General features: G+C 41.2%; 1 protein-coding gene across 7 annotated transcripts in view; it reads right to left on the bottom strand.

Annotated features, from left to right (window-relative positions):
- INPP4B (inositol polyphosphate-4-phosphatase type II B) overlaps positions 1–23,985 on the bottom strand; it is a gene marked incomplete at its 5' end in the record, with an annotated part of 286,774 nt that overhangs the window by 80,494 nt on the left and 182,295 nt on the right. For all 7 annotated transcript variants that reach the window (XR_014160193.1, XR_014160194.1, XM_081876074.1 and 4 more), the window contains 5 exons: positions 1,074–1,178; positions 2,953–3,083; positions 14,662–14,809; positions 19,728–19,800; positions 22,786–22,897. Coding sequence is in view for 5 of the 7 variants with exons in the window: in XM_081876074.1 (XP_081732200.1) it covers positions 1,074–1,178; positions 2,953–3,083; positions 14,662–14,809; positions 19,728–19,800; positions 22,786–22,897 (569 nt within the window). The remainder of the gene's footprint in view (positions 1–1,073; positions 1,179–2,952; positions 3,084–14,661; positions 14,810–19,727; positions 19,801–22,785; positions 22,898–23,985) is intronic.

Here is a 23,985-nt window from a genome sequence, read left to right as displayed (position 1 = left end):
GTCTCCTCAAAAGCTTTTGGGAGGGGGCTGGGCATCACAAATATTGTGGGGGTAGAGGAAGCTGAGTGTGGAGCTGAGCGTGGCATGGCTTCAGTGGCTGGCCGTGGAAGCAGGCTGAGCATGAGAGAGGAGGGACCACCAGCCCTTGAAGTAAGGATGTTTCCAAAAGCAAAGCAACACAATATCTCCTATCAATTTCAGAAATCCCTCCAGTGAGAAACACATGGAATAAACGAAAGGTTTTTCATGTTTACCCTACATTTTCATTTGTTCCTCATAGAAACAAATTAAGAAACAAATGGAGTTGCATTTGTTTTGTTTTTCATTCATTTCATTTATGTGTACAAAGAAACACTCTCCCATTCTATGCAACTGTTTTAATATAATAAGCACAGTGGGCGATAGCAATGCTTCAACAGCAACAACATATGCTCCTAGACGTTAGAAAAAAGGTTTAACTGTTTTAGGATATAATTCCAGTTTTACAACAGCGATGCCCAGAAGAACTCGTTTTTTAGAAATAGGGTCTGAATGTTTGTATCAGAATTGTTTTGAAATGTGAGAAAGAGTACCAGGCTGAAGGGTGACAGCCTGATGAAATGGCTAGTAATTCTACCCTGGCATGTTACAGCTGTAATAGGAATAATAATAGGTCTGGTTACTGTTTGGGTCCCAAATGAGTCTCAGTCCTAGTTGGAGCACTCATGGAGGGACGTGCAGGGGATAAAGGCCTGACTACAGACCTAGTCAGCCCAGTGAATTATGCACAATCTTTTGGCTCAAAAGAATAAAGCACTGAACTACAACCTTCCCCAACTATTATCTGCAAATGGCATTGCTTTATATATTTGTCCCACAAACCTGCAACTATGATTGACTTGAAGGCAGATCTGATTAAACACTGACCTTTTTTTCATCAAGGAGCAATGTTTAAAATGCTCTGAGCATTTCAAAGGAAGAACTGCTGAAATTTAAAAGTCTGCAGCTAATAGGAGTCTGGAAGAAAAACAGTTTCCAGGACAAAACCTGCACCAAATTACTAAGCAGAAAACTGTGCACAGAATATAGCTTACCTTTTAACCGAGGACTGTGCACATACATTCTCTGCAGATGTAGATTGATTGGAACAAATTCTAGTGTCTTTTCTCCTTTACTGCAGCTTGATTTGAAAGAAGAGCCTGGGAAGAAAAAGCGAAAAGAATCATTATTTGAGGTACCCATGTGATGCTCTGTCTTTCTAAAAATGCCAGAACAATACTTCCACATCGACAGCATTTTAAAATTGCTTTTAATGTGTTGTTGTGCATCAAGGAAATATCGGCTTGCTAACTGTCTCTCTCAGCATGCACCTCAAAAGCAGTTGACAAAATAGCTTTTAATTCACAGAACGAACTAATGTTTGTGTCTCACCCACCCCCTGTGTTTAGTGATGGATGTTCTTAATGGCTAAAAATCAGTACACAGCATGTTTGACGCCACATTTGAACTATATTGTGTTTATAGGTTTACAAAAAGAGAAATGTTGCAGTGAGGAATGCTTGTGTTCAGGCAGGGGCAAAGGAAGGCTCTCTGGCACCCGGGGCAGGGTGTCAAGGGGCGGGGCAAACCACCCATAGGGGTGGGGCAAACTGTCCAGCAGTGCATGAGCGGCCCCACTATGTGCGGTGCACGCATGGAGCGGCACTGTATGGACGGCAGCGGGATCCTCTGCTCGTAGCTGCAGTGGCACGATGGTGGCTGTTCGCATCGCCATGCCCGGGGGTGGCGGGGTGAGCCACCCACGGTGTGCCTTCTTGTCACCCCCCTCGGAGATGGCACCTGGGGAGGGCACCCCCTCCTCTGCCACTGTGCTCAGGGTTCCATTCCAGCCCCAGCCCCAAGTTTTTGTCCCTCACCTCACCAACAAACACCTTATTCATCTGTCCTTGTGCTGCTGTTTTGGCTGCATAAGACCAGGCAATTTCCACATAAGTTCAGACCCCTAGGAGCAGTCAATCACCTTGCCCGAGAATGGTTAACTGAAGTCTTATGCAGTTAGTTACACCACCCCAGAAAGAGAGACCAGAGGATGTGGACAAAACAGGCATAGTGATCGTTTATATATTTTTAACTCAAGATATGTATTTCCAAGCAGGACCTATGTATCACACTACCATAGGCATTCACATATTCCCTTACTACTAAGGAGCGCCTTGTACGCCTCCTTCCAGCGACTCTGGCAGCAAAGCTGGTGCTAAACTCACTGCTCTGTTTTCCTTTGGACAACATCAACAAGACTGAGAGGGGGAGTACTGTCATCTGGGCAGCCCAGGACCTCCATACACATTGGCCACATGTGCACCCCGGGAGGTCACTTCGGTGCTGCAAACACAGCGGTTTGACTTCACCATGGGAGATGCACTCCATGGTCTCTTGAGACAGACAGATGCCAACAACAAGGAGTGGTTGATTTGAGTCTGGCTTGGAATCCCCAGACCAGAAACCACCTGAGAACTCAAAAGATGCAGCTCTGACTGCCTTTAAGGAGGGATGGATACAAAGTAGTGTGCGTACCTGTGTATGTGCATGCACACACATGATTAAATTATCTAGTTATATGTTTGGTGATATAGGATATTTCTTCCGAGGATTCTTCAGGGAAAGTCATGTGTTTAAATGTATGGTGTGCGCACAGCCTGAGACTGTGGGGTTTTTTGAACTTTATTTTCAAGGCTCCAGAAGGTCCTGCATTCAAATAATTAAGTACTCTCCAGTTCACTCATTCAGATCTCCTCATTGTGAGGGCAAGTGAAAGCAGCATGAGGAGGGGAGCAGCATACATGCTCAAGGGCCATTCCTGAACTCTTCAGGAGTTGGGTGGCAAGGATATCAGCTGAATGGCGCCCATGCCACATAGCTGTGTAGAAAACACCAGATCATTACTTCAACACTTCAGTGACAACAGTCTCATACCTGTATACTTCCCAAGTTCTGCAAGCATGTTTTGGTAGAGAGTTAACATTTGATCACAGTGTGAAATAACACTTTTCCGCATATTGTCCCAATGTGGAGCAAGTTCCCCGAGTTCATTAAGGTCCTGATTCCTGGGATGGAAGGAAAAAGAAAGTCACAGCATCAGCCCCATGACACAAAAATATTCAGCTACTACCAAATGGTTCAACAGGCAATTAAATTGTTACAATCTTTATTGGCACATATACACCACCATTCTGTAGTTCAACTGTATAGCGCATGCATCGCATACATAAGAACATAAGAAGAACCTGTTGGATCAGGTCAATGGTCCATTTAGTCCTGTTCTCACAGTGGCCAACCAGATGTCTATGGAAAGCCAGCAAGTAGGACATCAATGCAATAGCAACTTGCCCACCTGTGATTCCCAGCTACTGCTATTCAGAGGTATGCTACCTCTGATAGTGGAGGCTGTCCCTGTCCAGGAACAGTTGTAGCTGGCAAAACAGCCAAAATGCATCTGAGCCATTGGAGCCACCAAAACATCAAGAGGCAATGCTGGATGGACTACTACCAGACTATATGCTCCATGGACAGAGAGTACAACCCTATCCAGAGCAGGATGGACATCTATTTCCCAGACCCAAAAAACCACCCACCTACAGTGCCATCACCTTTTCAGAATTCATCTTCATCCAGCGTACTACCAAGTCCTGACACAAACTGTCCAGACAAAAGTCGTCGTTATTGTGATGTCTGATGGCCTTTTATGTGAGATTGAAGTATGGTTAATACGTCTAGAAGAAGAGAGCCCATTTCATTGGTCTTAATTTATTATTATTATTACTTAGCCCAGTGGCATGGGATTGCAAATAATCACATTCCACGTGAAAATAACTTCACCTGTACTGTGTGAGGCAGTACAGCTCAACAACTGGCAATATATACTTGTTGTTTGTTGGAATCCCTTGCCGACAACTGCAGTGCCTGAAGACAGTCAGGTTATGTATCCATAGCCATGGCTGCTGGAAGGAGAAGAAACTCCATGGTGCAGCAACAGCAGCAGCACAGCCTTCATCTCCCCCAGGTGCAACAAAATATATCTCTCCCATACTGGTCTCTACAGCCACATTGGGCACTATAACTCTTCAACAGTTTGACTTCAGCCCCAAAGATGCACTCCTCTGTTGTCTCCCAAGACAGACAGATGCTAACAACTGCGTGAGTAACACTGTTTTATACTAAACAGAAAGGAAAACCTAATTAAAACATTAGCTTAAGCAAAAATCCTATTTTCCTTTAAACATATCACACCAGATACATTTCTGACCTCTTTATTCTAAGTGAAAATGTCAGTGTCATGGAAAATCATCCTGTCGCCGATATTACAAAAAGGAAATCCTTTAGCAAGTTTCCAGTTTTCCTGTTCAGTCTTCTGGAAGCTGACCTCATCTAGTGCTGCCTGAAAGCATATGACAAAGTTTTGCTGCTAAAGCTGACAATTTGGTTGTGTACTTGCTTGCTACATTGACTACAGAAGTCTGCAGAGTCTTCCCTGTAACTGGGTGATATTCAGTTGTGGACATCCTATGATGTAGACAAAACAGTTTGAGCCGAATGCCGTACAATTAGCCTTTTGCTAATTCAAATACATTTCCAAGGTAAGAAGTGGTCCTGATAGTGAAAAGAAAGCATGTTTGTAAGGTTGCTGTTGTGTGTGTGTGGGGGGGGGGGAGAGAATACACTGTGTAGCTGCAAACTAATCTCTAATCAGCCTTTCCTACCAGAGTGGTTAAATGGGCACCACCTTACCAGTTCAAAGCTGAAATGGATTCTCTTGATCTACTTCCATATGGATTTAGTAAAACTGTCATCAATATAGATGAGTAAGTAGATAGTCTTAGTCACCCTTACAGAGGACCTCTATCAGAAGATAAATAGGGAGAATGTGACCATGATGATTCTCACCTTCAAGAAGGGTCTGAGACTAGTGTTCTGCAGGGGTGTTGTGGAATGTTAATATATAGGAGTCATCACTTTGAATTTGGAGGATGAGGAGGACCGATACCTGGATTAGAAGTGGCCATGGTGGTAGCAGTATTTTCTTACGCTATGATGTTTTTATTGCAATCCATTTCAGGGACTCTGCCACCAAAGCAGTATATAAAATCAAGTACAATGGGGCTACTTTGTCGCTATCTTCAAACTTGATGGAGGGTCGGGGGGGGGGATTTGCTTTTTGCTATTATTTACTTCATTTGTAAATACTTCAAATATTACAAAAGCACCATTAGCTTGAGGTGCTCTCTCATCCAAAGGAAACTAAATCCTCTAGCATAGTCCTTGGACCTGACATCACTCAGGGAAATGGGGAACACTTAGCAAAACACTTATTCTCCAGGAACTAGATGCCTCGGGTCTGATATATTTGAAGGAATATCTTCTTCAATAGGTAGGTTAGCATGTCTCCAGGGATCTTTTAAACATTTACTAGAAAAACAAACTTATTTCAGGGAGGCAGCCACTCAGGTATGTGCATCACATCCACACAATTGCAATATTTAGGACATACCTATTAAGGTATTTCTGTTCTCCCAAGCCTGCTGATTTTTCAATATGAAAACTGTCTAGTGCTTAGGTATTGTACTACATATATATTATCTTATTGTTAGCAACAGTTTTGTGGCCTTTTATTATATCTTCCTTCATTTTTCTCTGACAGCAATAGGGCCAGGTTCAGGGTATCTATCTGAAGAACACGCTTCCAAATACACGCTTCGGTACCGATATTCTTCTGTATATCCTTAAGTTGGGCCCAACTAGGCCATCTATGTCCCTGCACTAAACCTCTAGAACATCCTCTCAAAAGCAGCTTCTCTTGCCCCATCTTTAATAGCATTCTAGCATGTTGTTAAAACCTTCCCCTTTAGGAAGGCTTTGGTAATTTATTTTAACTTGTTGGAAGCTACTGTAGTGAAACAGCTTATAAAGCTGCTGCTTTTATTGTCTTATCCTTTTAGTCTGCTATTAGCGAGCATTTTTTTTTTTACTGTTATACTTCTTTAACAGTTTTAATTTTATTGTTGTTAGCCACTGTGAGCTCTGCTGAGGAGGATGATGGAAGTGTTGAGATGCAGTGGAGGGAGATGTGTCTGCATGAGAAAGAGTAGACAGACAGAGTAATCTCCAAGTTTCCTAGACTGTCCTTTCTGACCTAAAATATGCTGTCCTTCCCTCAGGTGCTGGACTGATATTCTTAGGGTTGCTGATCACATTTTCTACTTCCATGTTCTTCATCCTCACCTCGGGAGAGGAAGCATCTTGCTGAGAAGCAAGAACAAGCATGGCTCAATGAATCTCCCCCTTATTTATACAGAACTAGGAATCTCTTATTTTTCCTAAACTCAGAATATCTGTGTGATTATATCCAGAGTAAAGTGTGCTCCTTCAAAAGGGATCCAGTATTTAATTCAACTTCTGCTGAGTGCTTGAACTCCAAATGTCAACAGAGAAGAGAAAATGTTTAAAATAAAATAAAATCAAAAGTGCAAAAGTTTCTCCCCTTGCGCTTGTGCGCTCTCTCTCTCTCTCTCTCTCTCTCTCTCTCTCTGTGTGTGTGTGTATTAAAGCTAAATGGGTCTGAGTTTGAGCTGTGTCAGGATAGGATACTGTTTGGGGATCACATGAATCCTAAATAACAAGTTTTATACAAAGTTTGCCTGCATTTGGAAGTTACATTCTCAGAAGGCCCCCTTCTTAAAGGTTAATCTGAAATCAGGAGCAGGTGGCTAAATGTTGCATAAAACAGTGAAAATCCTTTTTGTATAAGTGCTAAACCCTTCATTCAATGCAGATGCATGCTGTTCTCATTAACTTCTACTGGGAATCATTTGCATATTTTTGAAGGCAGACTATAGCTCTCAATATCTTCTTAAAGCACCCCTTCCATGATCACTTTACTAGATTTAGATCTTTAGCTTTGCATACTGCTTGGTTTGCATATCCCAGTAGGAGCGGCTGAATCTGTATGCTTGCAGGATTTCTTGCCATATTGCGAAATAATGGATTAGGAGAAATAACACATGCAGTGGACTGAGGGTTTGATTGGAAATAAAACTTGGCTATTAAAAATACATAGAAATGGTATTTTTGATTGAGCTGGTTTTTAGACATAGCAGCATGACAACTTGAAATGTATCTTTACTTTTGTTATTAATTATATGTGGTTATAAACAATACAGTTAGCTTCTATTAGTTGTGTTTCCTTGCAGTGTTAATATAACAACCAGCTAAGGTTAAAGAAAAGAAGCACAGTTAAATCTATGATGTTACTCTCTTAATGACTTAATTAATTTCATTATGTTTAAGCATATGCCTGTGGCAAGATTAATGGATTGATGACTATCAGAAAGCTCTATTTACAATCAATAACTTCCAACATTGAAAATAAGGATTGATGCTCTGGGTCTTTGGAACAATGTAATTAAACTGCCCATAGGCTTTCGTTATGTTAATCTGTTCAACACTGGCTATCTACCACAGAAGTTACAGTCTGAATTTGATGTTTGCATAGGATCACTGATATCAAATGCATTCAGATTAAAATTATGATACTTATGATGAAGAAACATTATTAGTATGAGCTAAGTAAAACTGTAGTTCAGAGCTTCATAACTCATTATAGATAAAGCATAAAAGATAAGGCTGCAATCAAAGTCCATTTTAAGCCTATCTATTTATTTATTTTAAAAATGTACAGCCCATTTTTACATGTGGCTATTAAGTGTCTTTGTCCATGGAGTTTTCTTGGCAGGGATACTGGAGTGGCTTGCCGGTTCCTCCTCCAGGTGGATCACGTTTGGTCAAAACTCTCCACTATGACCTGTTCATCTTGGGTGACCTGCTCGGCATAGTTCATAGCTTCTCTGAGTTCTTCAAGCCCCTTCGCCACGGCAAGGCAGTGATTCATGAAGGGATGGATCACTTCCATCTTGAGATGGCAAGAATAAATGGATGGATCACTTCCATCTTGAGATGGCAAGAATATATATTGACATCCTGGGCATCAGTGAACTAAAATGTACGGGAATGGGCGAATTCAGTTTGGATGACCATCATATCTACTACTGTGGGCAAGAAACCTGCAAAAGAAATGGAGTGGCCATCATAGTCAACAAAAGAGTGGCAAAAGCTGTACTGGGATGCAATCTCAAAAATGATAGAATGATCTCAATACAAATCCAAGGCAGACCTTTTAACATAACAGTAATCCAAGTTTATGCACCAACTACTGGTGCTGAAGAAACTGAAATTGACCAATTCTATGAAGACTTACAACACCTTATTGAAGTGACACCAAAGAAGGATGTTCTTCTCATTATAGGGGATTGGAATGCTAAAGTAGGGAATCAAGAGATAAAAGGAACAACTGGCAAGTTTGGCCTTGGAGAGCAAAACGAAGCAGGGCAAAGGCTAATAGAGTTCTGTCAAGAGAACAAGCTGGTCATCACAAACACGCTTTTCCAACAACACAAGAGACGACTCTACATGTGGACATCACCAGATGGGCAGCATCGAAATCAGATTGATTATATTCTCTGCAGCCAAAGATGGAGAAGCTCTATACAGTCAGCAAAAACAAGACCTGGAGCTGACTGTGGCTCAGATCATCAGCTTCTTATAGCAAAATTCAAGCTTAAACTGAAGAAAGTAGGAAAAACCACTGGGGCGGTAAGATACAATCTAAATCAAATCCCTTATGAATACACAGTGGAAGTTGGACAAAATTGAAGCTTTCTTTGTTAGGCCGAATTGCGGCTATTAAGATGAATGTATTACCAAAAATGTTGTTTTTGTTTCAAACATTACAGATTGTGGACAAGACGGAGTGCTTCCGGAAGTGGCAGAAAGATATCTCTAGATTTGTCTGGCAGGGCAAAAAGCCCAGAATTAAGTTTAAGATATTAACTGATGCGAAAGAAAGAGGGGGCTTTGCCCTGCCAGACTTAAAGTTGTACTATGAAGCCGCAGCTTTCTGCTGGCTAAAAGACTGGCTACTTCTCGAAGACACTGATGTGTTGGAAGGTTTTAACAATGCTTTTGGTTGGCATGCATACTTATGGTATGACAAAGTTAAGATCAATAAGGCCTTTAAGAACCATATTGTCAGGAAAGCAGTATTTAATGTCTGGACAAAATACAAAGACTTATTGGAAAACAAAACCCCGAGGTGGCTTTCCCCTCTGGAAGCTAAGGCCCGAAAAAGACCCAATATGGAGGCCAAATGGCCAAAATATTGGGAAATATTAGAAAAAGATGGAGACAATTGGAAATTGCAGAGTTTGGAGAAAATGAAGGATAAAGTGCGAGACTGGTTACATTACGCCCAGATTAAAGAAGTTTTTAAAAATGACAAAAAATTAGGGTTCCAGGTGGAGAAATCGAAGTTGGAAACAGAATTGTTAGAACCAAAGACTAAGGTATTATCAAGAATGTATAACTTGCTGTTAAAATGGAACACACAAGACGAAATAGTTAAATCGGTTATGATAAAGTGGGCACAGGACATTGGGCATAACATTATGTTTGAGGACTGGGAAAGGTTGTGGACCACTGGGCTGAACTTCACTGCATGTAATGCTTTGAAGGAAAATGTAATGAAAATGATATACAGATGGTACATGACCCCAGTTAAACTTGCCAAAATATACCATTCGTCTGATAACAAATGTTGGAAATGTAAAGGAAATGAAGGAACATTCTTTCACCTCTGGTGGACTTGCCCTAAAGTGAAGGCCTTCTGGGAAATGATATATAATGAGTTGAAAAAGGTATTTAAGTATACCTTCACTAAGAAACCAGAGGCCTTTCTCCTGGGTATTGTCGGCCAAAAGGTGTTAAAGAAGGACCGAACATTTTTTATGTATGCAACAACGGCAGCAAGGATACTCATCGCCAAGAACTGGAAAACTCAAGATCTACCCACACTGGAAGAGTGGCAGATGCAGCTGATAGACTATATGCAACTGGCGGAGATGACTGGCAGAATCCGAGATCTGGGAGAAGAAAGGATTGAAGAAGATTGGAAGAAATTTAAGACTTATTTACAAAAATATTGTAATTTGGTTGAACGTTAAGAAGAATGCTTGATCATAAATAACTGGCCACCACTAAATTAGACTGGAATTTGATGATAAGTCAGATTAAGGAAAACATAAACCTTTTGGAGAATTGTTAGATTATATTTAAATGATTGGATATAAGATTGCAAACAAGTTGATAAGTTGCTTGAAAAATTTTTCAACGATGTTAAGTGGGAGCAGAAAACATGAGGAAGTCCAAAGAAGTTATGAAATTATGTTACGATATAACCAATGCTGTTTATTATTTGTGCATTTCTTTTATAAAAAAACCTTAATAAATATTTATATATATAAAAAAATGAATACACAGTGGAAGTGAGGGACAGGTTTAAGGATTTAGATTTGCTGGACAGAGTGCCTGAAGAACTATGGATGGAGGCTCGCAACATTATACAGGAGGCAGCAACGAAAACCATCCCAATGAAAAGGAAATGCAAGGAAGCAAAGTGGCTGTCCAATGAGGCCTTGCAAATAGCGGGGGAAAGAAGGCAAGCAAAATGCGAGGGAGATAGAGAAAGATACAGGAAATTGAATGCAGATTTCCAAAAAATAGCAAGGAGAGACAAGAAGGCCTTCTTAAACGAGCAATGCAAAGAAATAGAGGAAAACAACAGAATGGGAAGAACCAGAGATCTGTTCAAGAAAATTGGAGATGTGAAAGGAACATTTCGTTCAAAGATTACCATAATAAAGGACAAAAGTGGTAAGGACCTAACAGAAGCAGAAGACATCAAGAAGAGGTGGCAAGAATATACAGAGGAATTATACCAGAAAGATATGGATGTCTCGTACACCCCAGGTAGTGTGGTTGCTGACCTTGAGCCAGACATCCTGGAGAGTGAAGTCAAATGGGCCTTAGAAAGCACTGCAAATAACAAGGCCAGTGGAAGTGATGGTATTCCAGCTGAACTATTTAAAATTTTAAAAGATGATGCTGTTAAGGTGCTACACTCAATATGCCAGCAAGTTTGGAAAACTCAGCAGTGGCCAGAGGACTGGAGAAGAGCAGTCTACATCCCAATCCCAAAGAAGGGCAGTGCTAAAGAATGCTCCAACTACCGCACAATTGCACTCATTTCACATGCTAGCAAGGTTATGCTTAAAATTCCACAAGGAAGGCTCAAGCAGTATGTGGACCGAGAACTCTCAGAAGTGCAAGCTGGATTTAGAAGAGGCAGAGGAACCAGAGACCAAATTGCAAACATGCGCTGGATTATGGAGAAAGCTAGAGAGTTCCAGAAAGACATCTACTTCTGCTTCATTGATTATGCAAAAGCCTTTGACTGTGTTGACCACAGCAAACTATGGCAAGTTCTTAAAGAAATGGGAGTGCCTGATCACCTCATCTGTCTCCTGAGAAATCTCTATGTGGGACAAGAAGCTACAATTAGAACTGGATATGGAACAACTGATTGGTTCAAAATTGGGAAAGGAGTACGACAAGGCTGTATTTTGTCTCCCTGTTTATTTAACTTATATGCAGAATTCATCATGCGAAAGGCTGGGCTGGATGAATCCCTAGCCGGAATTAAGATTGCTGAAAGAAATATCAACAACCTCAGATATGCAGATGACACAACCTTGATGGCAGAAAGTGAGAGGAATTAAATAACTTTTTATTGAGGATGAAAGAGGAGAGCGCAAAATATGGTCTGAAGCTCAACATCAAAAAAACGAAGATCATGGCCACTGGTCCCATCACCTCCTGCCAAATAGAAGGGGAAGAAATGGAGGCAGTGAGAGATTTTACTTTCTTGGGCTCCATGATCACTGCAGATGGTGATAGCAGTCATGAAATTAAAAGACGCCTGCTTCTTGGGAGGAAAGCAATGACCAACCTAGACAGCATCTTAAAAAGTAGAGACATCACCTTGCCAACAAAGGTCCGTATAGTAAAAGCTATGGTTTTCCCAGTAGTGATGTATGGAAGTGAGAGCTGGACCATAAAGAAGGCTGATTGCCGAAGAATTGATGCTTTTGAATTATGGTGCTGGAGGAGACTCTTGAGAGTCGCATGGACTGCAAGAAGATCAAACCTATCCATTCTTAAGGAAATCAGCCCTGAGTGCTCACTGGAAGGACAGATCGTGAAGCTGAGGCTCCAATACTTTGGCCACCTCATGAGAAGAGAAGACTCCATGGAAAAGACCCTGATGTTGGGAAAGATGGAGGGCACAAGGAGAAGGGGACGACAGAGGACGAGATGGTTGGACAGTGTTCTCGAAGGTACAAACATGAGTCTGACCAAACTGCGGGAGGCAGTGGAAGACAGAAGTGCCTGGCGTGCTCTGGTCCATGGGGTCACGAAGAGTCGGACATGACTAAACGACTAAACAACAACAAATTAAGTGTCTTACAATGAAAAAAATAAAACATAAACACCAGAAAAATTAATGTTGCAAAGATCTCCTCGAATAGAATTGTTTTGACCTGACGTCTGAAACTCTGTAGAGAGAATTCCTGCCTGGTTTCTATTGGGAGTGGGTTCTATAAGGTTAGGCCCACAATACTGAGAATATAACTCCTTGTTGATATAAGTTCTGTTTCTGGAACACGGAAGAGGGTAACACCACAAAGCCTTTCCCTGTGCGGATTCTAGCTGCCATTATGCCAGAGGGGAGAACTGTGTGGACATTGTCCTGACCTGGACATTGTCAGTAGCTTTTCTCCTGGATCTGATCTGGGGGCTTCAGGGAAGGGAGGGACTGCTCTTTATTAGATGCCAACAGCAAGAGCCGCCACTGACATCAGTCGTAACCTTAAGAACCTGCGCTTGAGCTTGCTTTTTCCCCTCTCACATGTGTTATGTCTTTTTAGAAGTGATTTTTGTAAGCTACTCTGAGGCTGCATTCACATGCAAGGCTTATCCTGTTCGTTTTACTGATTATAAGGTTAGCACTTCCCTAACGTTCCTTTCCCACTGAAGAACTGATACATCACCATTTCGCTCTTCATTTCACTTACACCAGTAGGTATTGCAGTGTGAAGTGAACATTAGAAAACAGGAGAGAAGCACTACCGTTATAACCATCCCCTCCACTCCACAGTTGTTGAGGGAGAGAGGGCAATCCGGGCTTCACAACCAGAGGATCATGGGGTGGGAAGGGAGGCAAAGGGTGGCTGGATCAGGTTACTTGTTCATTCTGGCGTGGGCTGCTTTTTCCATGGACATTTCAAGTTTGACAGTAACAGTGAGTTGGAGAGAAAGGTATATAGTACGCCCAAGCTAAGAAAACTGCAAAAAATTATACTGTATCTGGAACACGGAAATGAGGGACAAACACATGCAATATTCTATTACACCCCATTGGTTTTCCAGAATGGCTTTCACGTCATGTGAAAGATCAAACATAATGCACAAAGTTAACAGGGAAACATCAGGAAATTGAATAAACTGCAGTCTGAATGACACCGGAGAGCTTTTTTGGCTAAAAGGCAGGGCATAAATGTTATAAACAAGCACAGTAATAAATAAGCAGCACAAGGCATTTACAATCTAGTTCAATTAAAATTAAAACACTAACCTTTACAACATTAGATTTGTATTTAACTTTTTGTTGCCTCACATTTGGCGAACTGTCTCTGTGTATTCTTAGACCTCTTTTATTATACAACTCCTGGCTACAGGCCTCAGCTCCATGCCAATAAACAACAGAAGTCTTAACTTCCCAGTAGCTGTGAGGATCCCCTGAGGCTCAAACTTCCTTTCTCCATGCAGCTGCCCTGCATGATGAGCTATCAGAACCGCAGCTTGGAACATCTTTCTGGCAATGAAATATTCTCACACTCTGGACTTCCCTCACTCACCCACTTTGCTGCCCATTGGACCCAAAGGCCTTCTGCTGCAACTGGGGCCTTGCATGAGCAATAGGGTCTTAGTGGCATTTCTGTGCAGTGGATGTCAGTGACCACTGGAACAGGTATGGCAGGAGGCAGGGAGGTCAACAGTAGGTGGAGCTGATGGTGCATTTTAAGCACATGGCTTCCCCCAAAATAATCCTGGGAACTGCAACTTGTTAAGGGTGCTGGGAAATGTAGCTCTGTGGGAGGTAAGCTACAGTTGCATGGATTGTTTGGGGGAAGTCACAGGTGCTTTAAATGTATGGTGTGAAGGCAATGGATGATGGGCAGAGCCAATGGCAGGCAGAAGTAACTCCTTCCAGCTTTGTCCCCCCATTCTCTTCCCTGCTGAGTTTTATGAGGGAAATGCTGGGATGAAACTGATAGCTAGTGTCACCTCTGGGGCTGGTTGGAAATAAGAAGGCAGGTAAGCAGGTGGGAGCTGGCCGAGGTTGGTGGGGCAGTGCCCCACTTGCCCTGAGAGGCCAGCCTCCACCATTCCTCTGCTCTGGCTTCTGACTTCGACCAATGGCTCAACTCCTGACTCCCAGCCTCTGGGCTCACCTGTGGCAGCTGCCTGCAGCTCAGCCCCACACTGGCAGACTGAACAGGTTGAAACTGTGTTGATTCCTAGCAGTGAACTCATGGATTTCAGTCAACTTCTATTACCAGTGTTATAAAGACAGTTTTATAGCTTGCTTTTACTTTTTCATGCTGTTTCCCTTACCTTCTCATATCCTCCTTTATGTGCAGGCTGATGAGTTCCTTGGGAATATGAAAAGAAAGAGTGCTCTCAGACATCTGTTCTCGTACACACATCCACTTGTTGTCAGAAGTGGGGAATCTATATAACTTACAGATCGGGTTTTTTAACACTGCAAAAGGAAAAAAATGATGGGGTTGCTTAATCGCAGCTATATTTTTGGTTCAAAAGCTATCACAGTGGTTTATTAGCGAAATAATTTATCTCTTTCTCGCTGTATTTTAAAAATTAAACCCCACAAATAAATCTATTCTGCCTTTAATTTATTGTTATTATTTAATTTATTTCAATAAATTAAAGGGAGAATCCCTTAAGTTATGCTACCCAAACAGAAGACAATTAAATTCTACTTAGAACACTAGATGCTGGATTTATTACTTCAGCTGCACTAAGATTAAAAACTCAGGACTACTGGCACAGATTCCTAGGATAAAAGAACTTGGCTGAGAAATAAACAGTGAAATCTCAACGAGCAGCTGATGACATTATGATCATGTGTTATGAATGATAATATTCTCCTGGCTCCACATCCATTGTTGTTTTTCATTTTGCTTTAAATAAAATATACTTCATCTTTTGAAGCACTTTTGTGGTGGCTCAGCTGATTTCTTTTTACTAGCCGTGCAGATTCAAAATGGTCTCATTACATAGAATCTCATTATACTTTCCAAAATTGTTTGATAAAACTTGCTATGCTGTAGATAAACAACAATGGAAATGGTATGTTTCATCCACAGACCCTTGCCAACGGGGCTAATTCATATATTCAAAAGTTGGGAAATTAATTCAAGGCATTAGATTTCGAATCCTTTTTTCCTTTGGCCATGGGCTTGCAAGTGCCATAGCAACTAAGGGAGATAACTTTCCATCCATTAGCAAGCTCTCATTAGCAAGCCTGTTTGGACAACATGGAAAGCCAAACCATGGCTTACCAGGGATACATGGATGTGCTGCAGAGGAGCCCACACCTGCTTTGGTCTTCCCCAACCCTTTTAGCTTAGTGTGGCAGGGCAGCTAAGCCAAGGTTTGGTGCAGCATATCATCCTGGTTAAACTCTTTCCCCCTTAACCAGGAACAAACAGAAAGGGCTGAAGCCAAGGAGAAGAAGAGTTTAACATAAAAAAGAATTTTGATCATAGTTAGAGTTTGACAGACTTAGTGTAACTACACAAACCCGTATAAAGCACGAACCAAGCTTTTTAGTCCACAAAAGCGAGCCAGGGTGCTTCTGAGCTACAACTGATTTGCAGCATATTATGATTCTGAAATGTCTCTGAACCTAGGGTAGTCAGGTTAGCGGCACATTTCAGCCGCATTCCAAACTTATTTCTACTGTGATTTTTATGCAATTACTGAGAGAAATTTATTTACTCCTTGTATCTGACTCAAGTCCCCTAATTATTATGAGGATTGTCTGCTAGGTGTATATTGGTCAAAATCTATAAAGGAGAGCTTGTTTACTGGCAACACACTGGGTGGCCTTGGGCCAGTGATTGCCTCTTTAGCCTAACCAACCTCACAGGGTAGTTATAGGGATTAAACGAGGAGTGGCAGAACCATGTATGCCACCTTGACTTCCTTAAGAGAAAAAGGTGGGATATAAATGCAATAAACAAACAAACAAACAAACAAGAAAGAAAGAAAGAAAGAAAGAAAGAAAGAAAGAAAGAAAGAAGTTAAACTACAGGCTGAATTGGCTCAATTCCAAACTGCAGCAGGACTGTAGGTCAATTATTCAAAAACGCAGCTGCTATGCTTGAATATCCCTTGGAGGGACCAACAGTGTTTAGCAAATATAGGCTTGTTATCTCTGCAAGACACATATTTTAAATATCTGGGCATATTAGCTACTAAAGACTTAACTCAACTAAAAAGGAATTACAGCCCTCTCATCAAATGTCTGAAGTATGAAATCAAAGCTCGGTAGGTTCTCATCTTCGCTAAGGCATATTGCAACCCTTAAAATGATGCTTTTACTGAAATTGCTCTATTTATTTCAGGTGTTGCCAACAAATCTCCCTCTTTCTCAATTACAGGGGTTGAGGGCTTTTGCCACAGGGACAAAAGAGCCAGATTAAGGCTGTACAATAAAGCACAATGTGGTGGTTATGAGATTCCTATTCTCAGACTTTATCGTGAGGTGAGCCAGTTACATCAGTTATTGTCTCTCCTCAAGAACCACACAGACCACACAAGAACCACGTGGATACCTATGGAGTAACAACTTAAGCAAGTGGTGCCCTTTTGCTCTCTATCTACTTAAGGCTTGAATAACCACTTCCTAGGTGTTGCTCTGAAGGTGTGGAGGGGATAGCAAAAGTGGCTAACTCCCTTGCTGTCTCCTCTCCACCCCGGGAACAATAAAAATGATGGATTTATTTGAAAATTATGAACCTTTGCTGCACAACCAACTTCTATTCTTGCTAACCAGATACTAGAACACAGTTTTAAAACTTTACATGTGGGTAGTTAGGGACTTGCATGTCCTTCAGGCTCTCTCAGATCTTTGGTTGCTTTTGAAATGTTGGGCTCATCCACACTTCTGTTTGGTCCATGACTTCTAAACACAGGCCTGAGAGATTTTTTCTTTTGTCCCACTGTTTCCCCCAGGAAAACCCACTGTTTACTGCTGAATCAGAGCAAATGTCAATTTAAGGGATGTATATGTGTGGATTGACACGTGTTCTGATTCAGCGGTAAGCAGCAAATTTTCCTGGGAAAAGTATTGGGACACAGGAAAGAACTCTTGAACCGGTGCCCAGAAGTCATGGACCAAGTGGAAGAAATCATGGGACAAAGGGAAGTGTTGGATGAGCCCCATGTTTGCAGCAGTCTGTTTGCAGGAAGGGCATCACCTTAGCCCAGACATAGGCAAACTCAGCCCTCCAGATGTTTTGGGACTACAACTCCCATCATCCCTGACCACTGGTCCTGTTAGATAGGGATGATGGGAGTTGTAGTCCTCAAACATCTGGAGCGCTGAGTTTGCCTATGCCTGCCTTAGCCTATTGTGGGATCCTATTTCAGGACCTTTCTATTGTGGGATCCTACTTCAGGACACAACCCATTACATCTGCTCTCTGAAACAAATAGCCTCACTAACCTATTGTAATATTACTCACTCCTGTGGGACATGTTTCCTAACTGCTTCTGATCTATGAAATATGTACAACACAAAAAGTTACTAATGATTCATATATACAACTAAAAAATGAAGTTCAAAGAAAACTTCTGACTACAGAAATATATATATATTGTGTTGCATCAGTTCAGGCAGCACAGGTTTCTGGAAAGGAGCAACAAAAAGACAAGATCATCAGAGGCAGGCCACTTCCTCTAACATGCCCATTACCTTTCTAGAATATTGTTCCTTTCCTCCTCTTCTTCTTTTTTTTAAAAAAGATCATATTTTCATAACACACACATGTAGAGAAAATATATTATTTTAATTTTAAGATTCCAGCTTTATATATGAATAGCAGTAAAACCCAAAATGTCTCAAGATAAAAATAAAATAGTTATGAGCATCTATGAGATTAACCATTGATACCTCATTCCTACTCTGTCACTACTTCATAACTCACTTGGAGCTTGAGCTCCATGTATTAAGAACGCTCAAGAATAATGCCAAGGGCCTTTAAGCTTTAGAGATTTTTTAAAAAACAACAACACGTGAGGCGTCCCCAGCCCCCTGTCTACTTCCAGAATTGTAAACAATACAATAAACTGTTCAAGACACTGGAATGCAGAGTATAAACACAATAACTCTTAGTACGTATGGCCAGCTACTGCTGTAATTCCCGTCTTTCGATACATATACTGTACAAAAGTAAATACATTACAGGCAAAGCAGAACAGATGGGAAATGCATACACTGTATCACCTGGATACAATGATAAATTACAGCACAGGTCAAAGCTAACTGCTAGGAAGGAATTTAATTATGGCTGCAATAATGGTCTGCATGAGGGACAATAAACCAAAGCTGAAACCAGGCAAGTCAGAGGTATTTTGGGTGGATGGTTCATCAAAGGAGTAAATCCTGTGCTAAACGGGGTTGTATTGCTCATGAAGCAACAGGTTTGCAGCTTGGGCGTATTCCTTGATTCATCTTTCATCCACTGGAAGTGCAAGATGCTTCTGCGACATTAAGTATGTGTACTTTTACCAGCTTAGATTGGTATGTCAGTTGTAAACCTTACCTAGAAAGACAGAGCCTGCCCTCAGTTACCTATGCATTGGAAATGTCCAAGTTAGACTCCTGCATGTGCTAGTTAGACTGTTCAGAAACTGCCGTTAGTGCAGAATGCAGTTTTTAGATTACTAAAAGGGACTGAGGATTATTATTGCATTACGCCTCTGTTACGTCAGTGACACTGGCTCTCATTCTGTTTCTTGATTCAGTTCAAAGTGCTGGTTCTGGTCTTTGCACTACATGGCTTAGGACCAAGACACTTAAAGGACTGCCTGTCTCAGATGTACCTAGCCATCTTCAGTGAAGGGCCTGCTGCAGGTATCTCTACTACTTGCGGTGAAGCAGGTACCCACCGGAGAGGACTTTTCAGTGGTGGTACCCCAACCATGCCCAAATAGGTTGTACCCAAAGAGGTTCATCTGGAAAGCTTGCATTGGCAAAAACCTTTTCATTTCCCTAAGTTTTTTTAGATGTATTTTTAATCTGGCTGGCTGTTTTATGATGCTTTTGTGGCTTTGTGGCCTTTTAGTTTATTATGTTTTATTTATATTTACAGTTTAATTGTATGACCTATAAAGAATGAATGAACAAAAACTTCTAACTCTCTTAGAATTAACATATCCTCAATATGGATCGAGTTCTTGTGTGGTGCTAATTTATGGAAATATTATTCAATTTGAAGTTGAATATTACCCAGAAGCCAGGTCGCTGAAAAACACTGGGTTCTTGTTAGAAACCATATGAGCACGGGGGCCAACTCCTTCTAATAATTATATACATGTAGCATAGTGTTGAACATTAATTATTTCCATCATTATAGACTTAGCACACCTACCTGCATTTAATAAAGGTAAATTGTCTTTACTACTGGTGTTTTCTGGAGATGTACACTCATAAACCAAGGCACACTACAAAACAAAAGTTAAAACATTTAGAATGTTATGAGAGGATTCATCATATAAAGTCTAAAAGAGTCATAAAACACACTGAAATTGGCACAACACACAGCAAGTGTACTCCAGCCCTCTTCAGGTGTGAGGGCAGCAAGTGATCATGTGTGCATACAAAGTGAGTAGCAGATCAGGACTATGCATGCTGGTTCCACTTCAACATTTCCTTTGTACACCAGCCCTACCCAGCCCACAAACTTTGCACAAAGATCTGAAGGGGGGATTGTAAGTACATTCAACTAGAAGCACTTATAAGCCTCCTAGTGATTGGAAAACCTGGTAAAGCAGTTCAGCAACTGAACTCATAAACTCTCTCAGATAAATTATGTCAGGCTCCATTACTGTGCTACAAAATGTTCCATTCAAAGCATCCAAAACCCTCCAACTCACTATGGAGCTATAAGAAGGGTACTTTGAAATAGGCACTCAGAGACACATTCATTTTGTCTTGTTTCACCAGTCCCTCATTGTTACAGTGTCATGGCTCCATTTGTTCCCAATCCATATATTTAAAAAAAAATCTCCATCCCCTCAGCCTCCTGGGCTAATTCATAGCTCACATTCATTTTCCTCCTAGTTCACTGAAGAAAGCATGTTTTGAAAAAGTCATTGGCAGGATAAGTGACCTCACTTATGTTGTTGAAGTATATCCTCAGAATCAACATGTTGGGATTTGATATCATCATTTCCCCTATTACATTATCTGAAAGATAATCTTCTTAAACCAATTTAAAAACATTACGTTTTTACCTACATAAAGCTGCTGTGTCAAGTCAGGAGCACGAAGGAGATGGCAGCCAATTGTCTGAGAGAAAGACAACTGTCCATAACTTTCTTGCTATTGTATCAATCACAGAGGTGCATCTTAAATCAAGTAGAATGTTCCCTAAAACAGGAAGAACTGGAATTACCCACTTCCTAGGACTGGGGTGAAATGCTCAGATCCCTTTCCCAGCCTCATACATATACTGTGAAAGTCGGGAAGGCATTCCGTGATTGGGGGCTGGGGAGAATTCACCAGCATTCCTGCTAGCCAATTTTAAGTGCCAGAACTAGAGATTGATTACTCTGTCAATTTTGGAGTCTCATTTCTCCCAAATCTTAAATTTAGTTTACCCCATTTCCACTTAAATTTACTATTAAAAGAAGTTCACACAAAAATGTGGGTGTGCTTTCATGTGTATTTCTTACAATATATGTTCTTACAATATATGTTCTTACAATATATGTACAAACTCCCATTGTTCTAGGCACATTTTGCAACGGAATTACATTAGCGCGAGCAGTTTCTAAGCTCTGGGTGCAGTACTGCATCTAAGATTTCAGATTTAAACTGCAGAGTGGAAGGAAAGGAGGACCTTTTTCTGTCTCCTCACTTCCAACGACTCTCTGAAGACTGGAGAAGAGATCCTCTTAAGAATATTAGTGGGGTGGGCAGGCAAAGGACTAGACCATGTGAAAAATGAACATAATATTTTAGCGGCAGTTCATTCATTTTCAGCTTTGTATTCTTGTTATAAAAAAATCATGCCTAGACATTCTGTGGTTGTGCCCACAACCCAGGTTTAAGGTGCCATTTAGCTCCTGGCTTTAATGTCTCAGTTTCTAACACTGTATGTACATATATACGCAACGTTGTCAATTTATGCAACATTTTTACAAGCAATTTCCCACTAATAGAATGCATTTTTGTACATGATCTTCGCTGATTATTTTCATATGCATTCTTTGGTTGGCTGTTACAAAATTCAGTGACACGTCAATTTCAAAGGAGAGCTGTGTTTTAGTTAGGGATTAGGAAGTGCAAATTTGCTTAGTGCATTTCTCTCCCATCCTTACCTACAATCCCCACTGGAACAAAATTAAATATTGAAAACACTTTTGCTGCTAATTCTGTAAAACAGGCAGCAGATATAAACAAATGAATCCAGGAAGGCGACTTAATTGCTATGTCTTCTCCCAACCCCCCCTGCATTCAATGTGAAAGTTTCGGGCACATGATAAATTTCTACTGCATCTTCCTATTAAGATTGACATCTTACCTGCAATGCGTTATATGGAATCGAACACAATTCATTTCAGATCAAAGGTAACAGTAACAAAGAAAAGAGTCAGGGGTACATGTTTCAAAGGAGGGTTATTGTTACAATAAACCAGAAGTGGATTACTCAGATTACTCTGAGCATGTCACGTATATTTTTCATTAGTTCAGGAGCACAATGTTGCTATGCTATCAACTGAAAATCATTGTCATTACAATTAGAGATTTCTTCCAGACTTGTATTTTCTAGCACAGAAATTATTTTTAGGCAGGTTCACATACAAACTCCATTTTTTTAACCGCTTCAATTTTAATTTGAGCCAGGGAAGAATTGTTCCATTCTCACTTAGTGCAATGCATCAAAATATTCAAGAGAGTTGTTATATTTTTTGGTCCAAATACGGCTAATCATAAGGTGAGTCTTTTTTTTCCAAATTAGTAAAGGAATCATTTGAAAAATTAAACTGATTCTTCAACAGAATCCTGGAAGCAAAGCACTCCTACCAAAACTGAACCTCAGCTAACTGACAGTTTTTTTCTTTAAAAGGCTATTATTTAAAACTTGTTTTCTGTACTGAGTAGTACTTGAGAGGGGTGGAAAACAGGGACACAGTCTATCCAAATTTCTCACACTGAGTTAATTATGCTTGATTGATTTTTAAATTGGTAATTTTGATCTAACAAAATGTGAGTTAAAGTTCTGTAACAAAACCCTGTTCCATTTCAGTGTATTTTTAGTTGGAAGAGTTGAACACTCGGCGTCATGCTTTATTCTATAGAGGAGTTCCTTCATTTTAATTTGCAAATGCAAACTCAAAAGTCTACTGTGACCATACTAATACATAGGCATCTGGCATATCTGATCATTCTAATTTAATTTGTGCACTGAGCTGGGTTCCTACCTTTTGTCCCTGCACATCTGTTGTGATGTGATCTGCCTCCCCATTCTCTGTCTCCCCCATCTTCACAAGGCTGACATCTATAGTGCCAAACGTTTTCCCACCATCCGTACTCCTGAAAAAAAAAATGGAGAGAGGGAGGAGAGATTTATGAGATTTATTTTTTTGCTGGTGTGGCATTATCATTAATTAAATCCATTTCCTTCAGTCTGAAAACTGGAAAAGTGCTGGACAAATCCTTATTTACAACGGCTGCTTTAAAAGATGAACCTACACTGTATACATTTTGAAATTCTGCGAAAGGTGAAAAAGTAAGGCTCCTGTATCCAGGCTCACTTTTAGAATTTAGAATCCTGTATCACATCATTGTACAGATCCGAACAGAAGAAAAAACACTAACATCACAAATTTTATCAGCAGCAACTAGCCACATATCTGTCTCTACAAGGGTGGAGTTAAGATGCAGTATTGAAGGTTTTCTCAAAGCTACAAACATGAGCCTGACCAAACTGTGGGAGGCAGTGGAAGACAGGAGTGCCTTGCGTGCTCTGGTCCATGGAGTCACGAAGAGTCGGACACGACTAAACGACTAAACAACAACAATTGAACGACCTTGTACTGTAATCTGTAAGTTACTGACTCAGAAACCTCCCAACTGTAATTTGGTCTGCATGGTTTCAGAATGTACAGTGGTGCCCCGCAAGACGAACGCCTCGCAAGACGAAAAACCCGCTAGACGAAAGGGTTTTCCGTTTTTTGAGGCGCTTCGCAAAACGAATTTCCCTATGGGCTTCCTTTGCAAGACGAAAACCCATAGGGAAATCTCCGGGACAGCGGGGAAGCGCAGTGCGTCTTTCCACTGTCCTCGGACCTCCTCCGAAGGCTGGCAGTGGGGCGGAGAGACCTCCCCCCCCGCGCCAGCCTTCGGATGGCTGTCCTGAAGACTTGCGGTGGGAGGAGGGTTTTCCTTCCCACCGCCAACATTCAGAATGCTGTTCTGAATGTTGGTGGTGGGGAGGAAAGACCCTCCTCCCACCGCAAGCCCCGGGAACAGAAGAGAAGCGCTGCGCGCCTTCCCCTCTGTTCCCGTACCTGTCCTGAAGGCTTGCGGTGGGGAGAAAAGCCCTTCTCCGCACCGCCAGCCTGGCAAGCGGTCTCCATAGGAAAGCATTAATTGATTTTCAATGCATTCCTATGGGAAAC

Source organism: Podarcis erhardii (assembly GCF_964252035.2).
Source record: "Podarcis erhardii genome assembly, chromosome: 9".
Lineage (NCBI taxonomy): Eukaryota > Metazoa > Chordata > Lepidosauria > Squamata > Lacertidae > Podarcis > Podarcis erhardii.
This window is presented reverse-complemented; position numbering and strand designations above follow the sequence as displayed.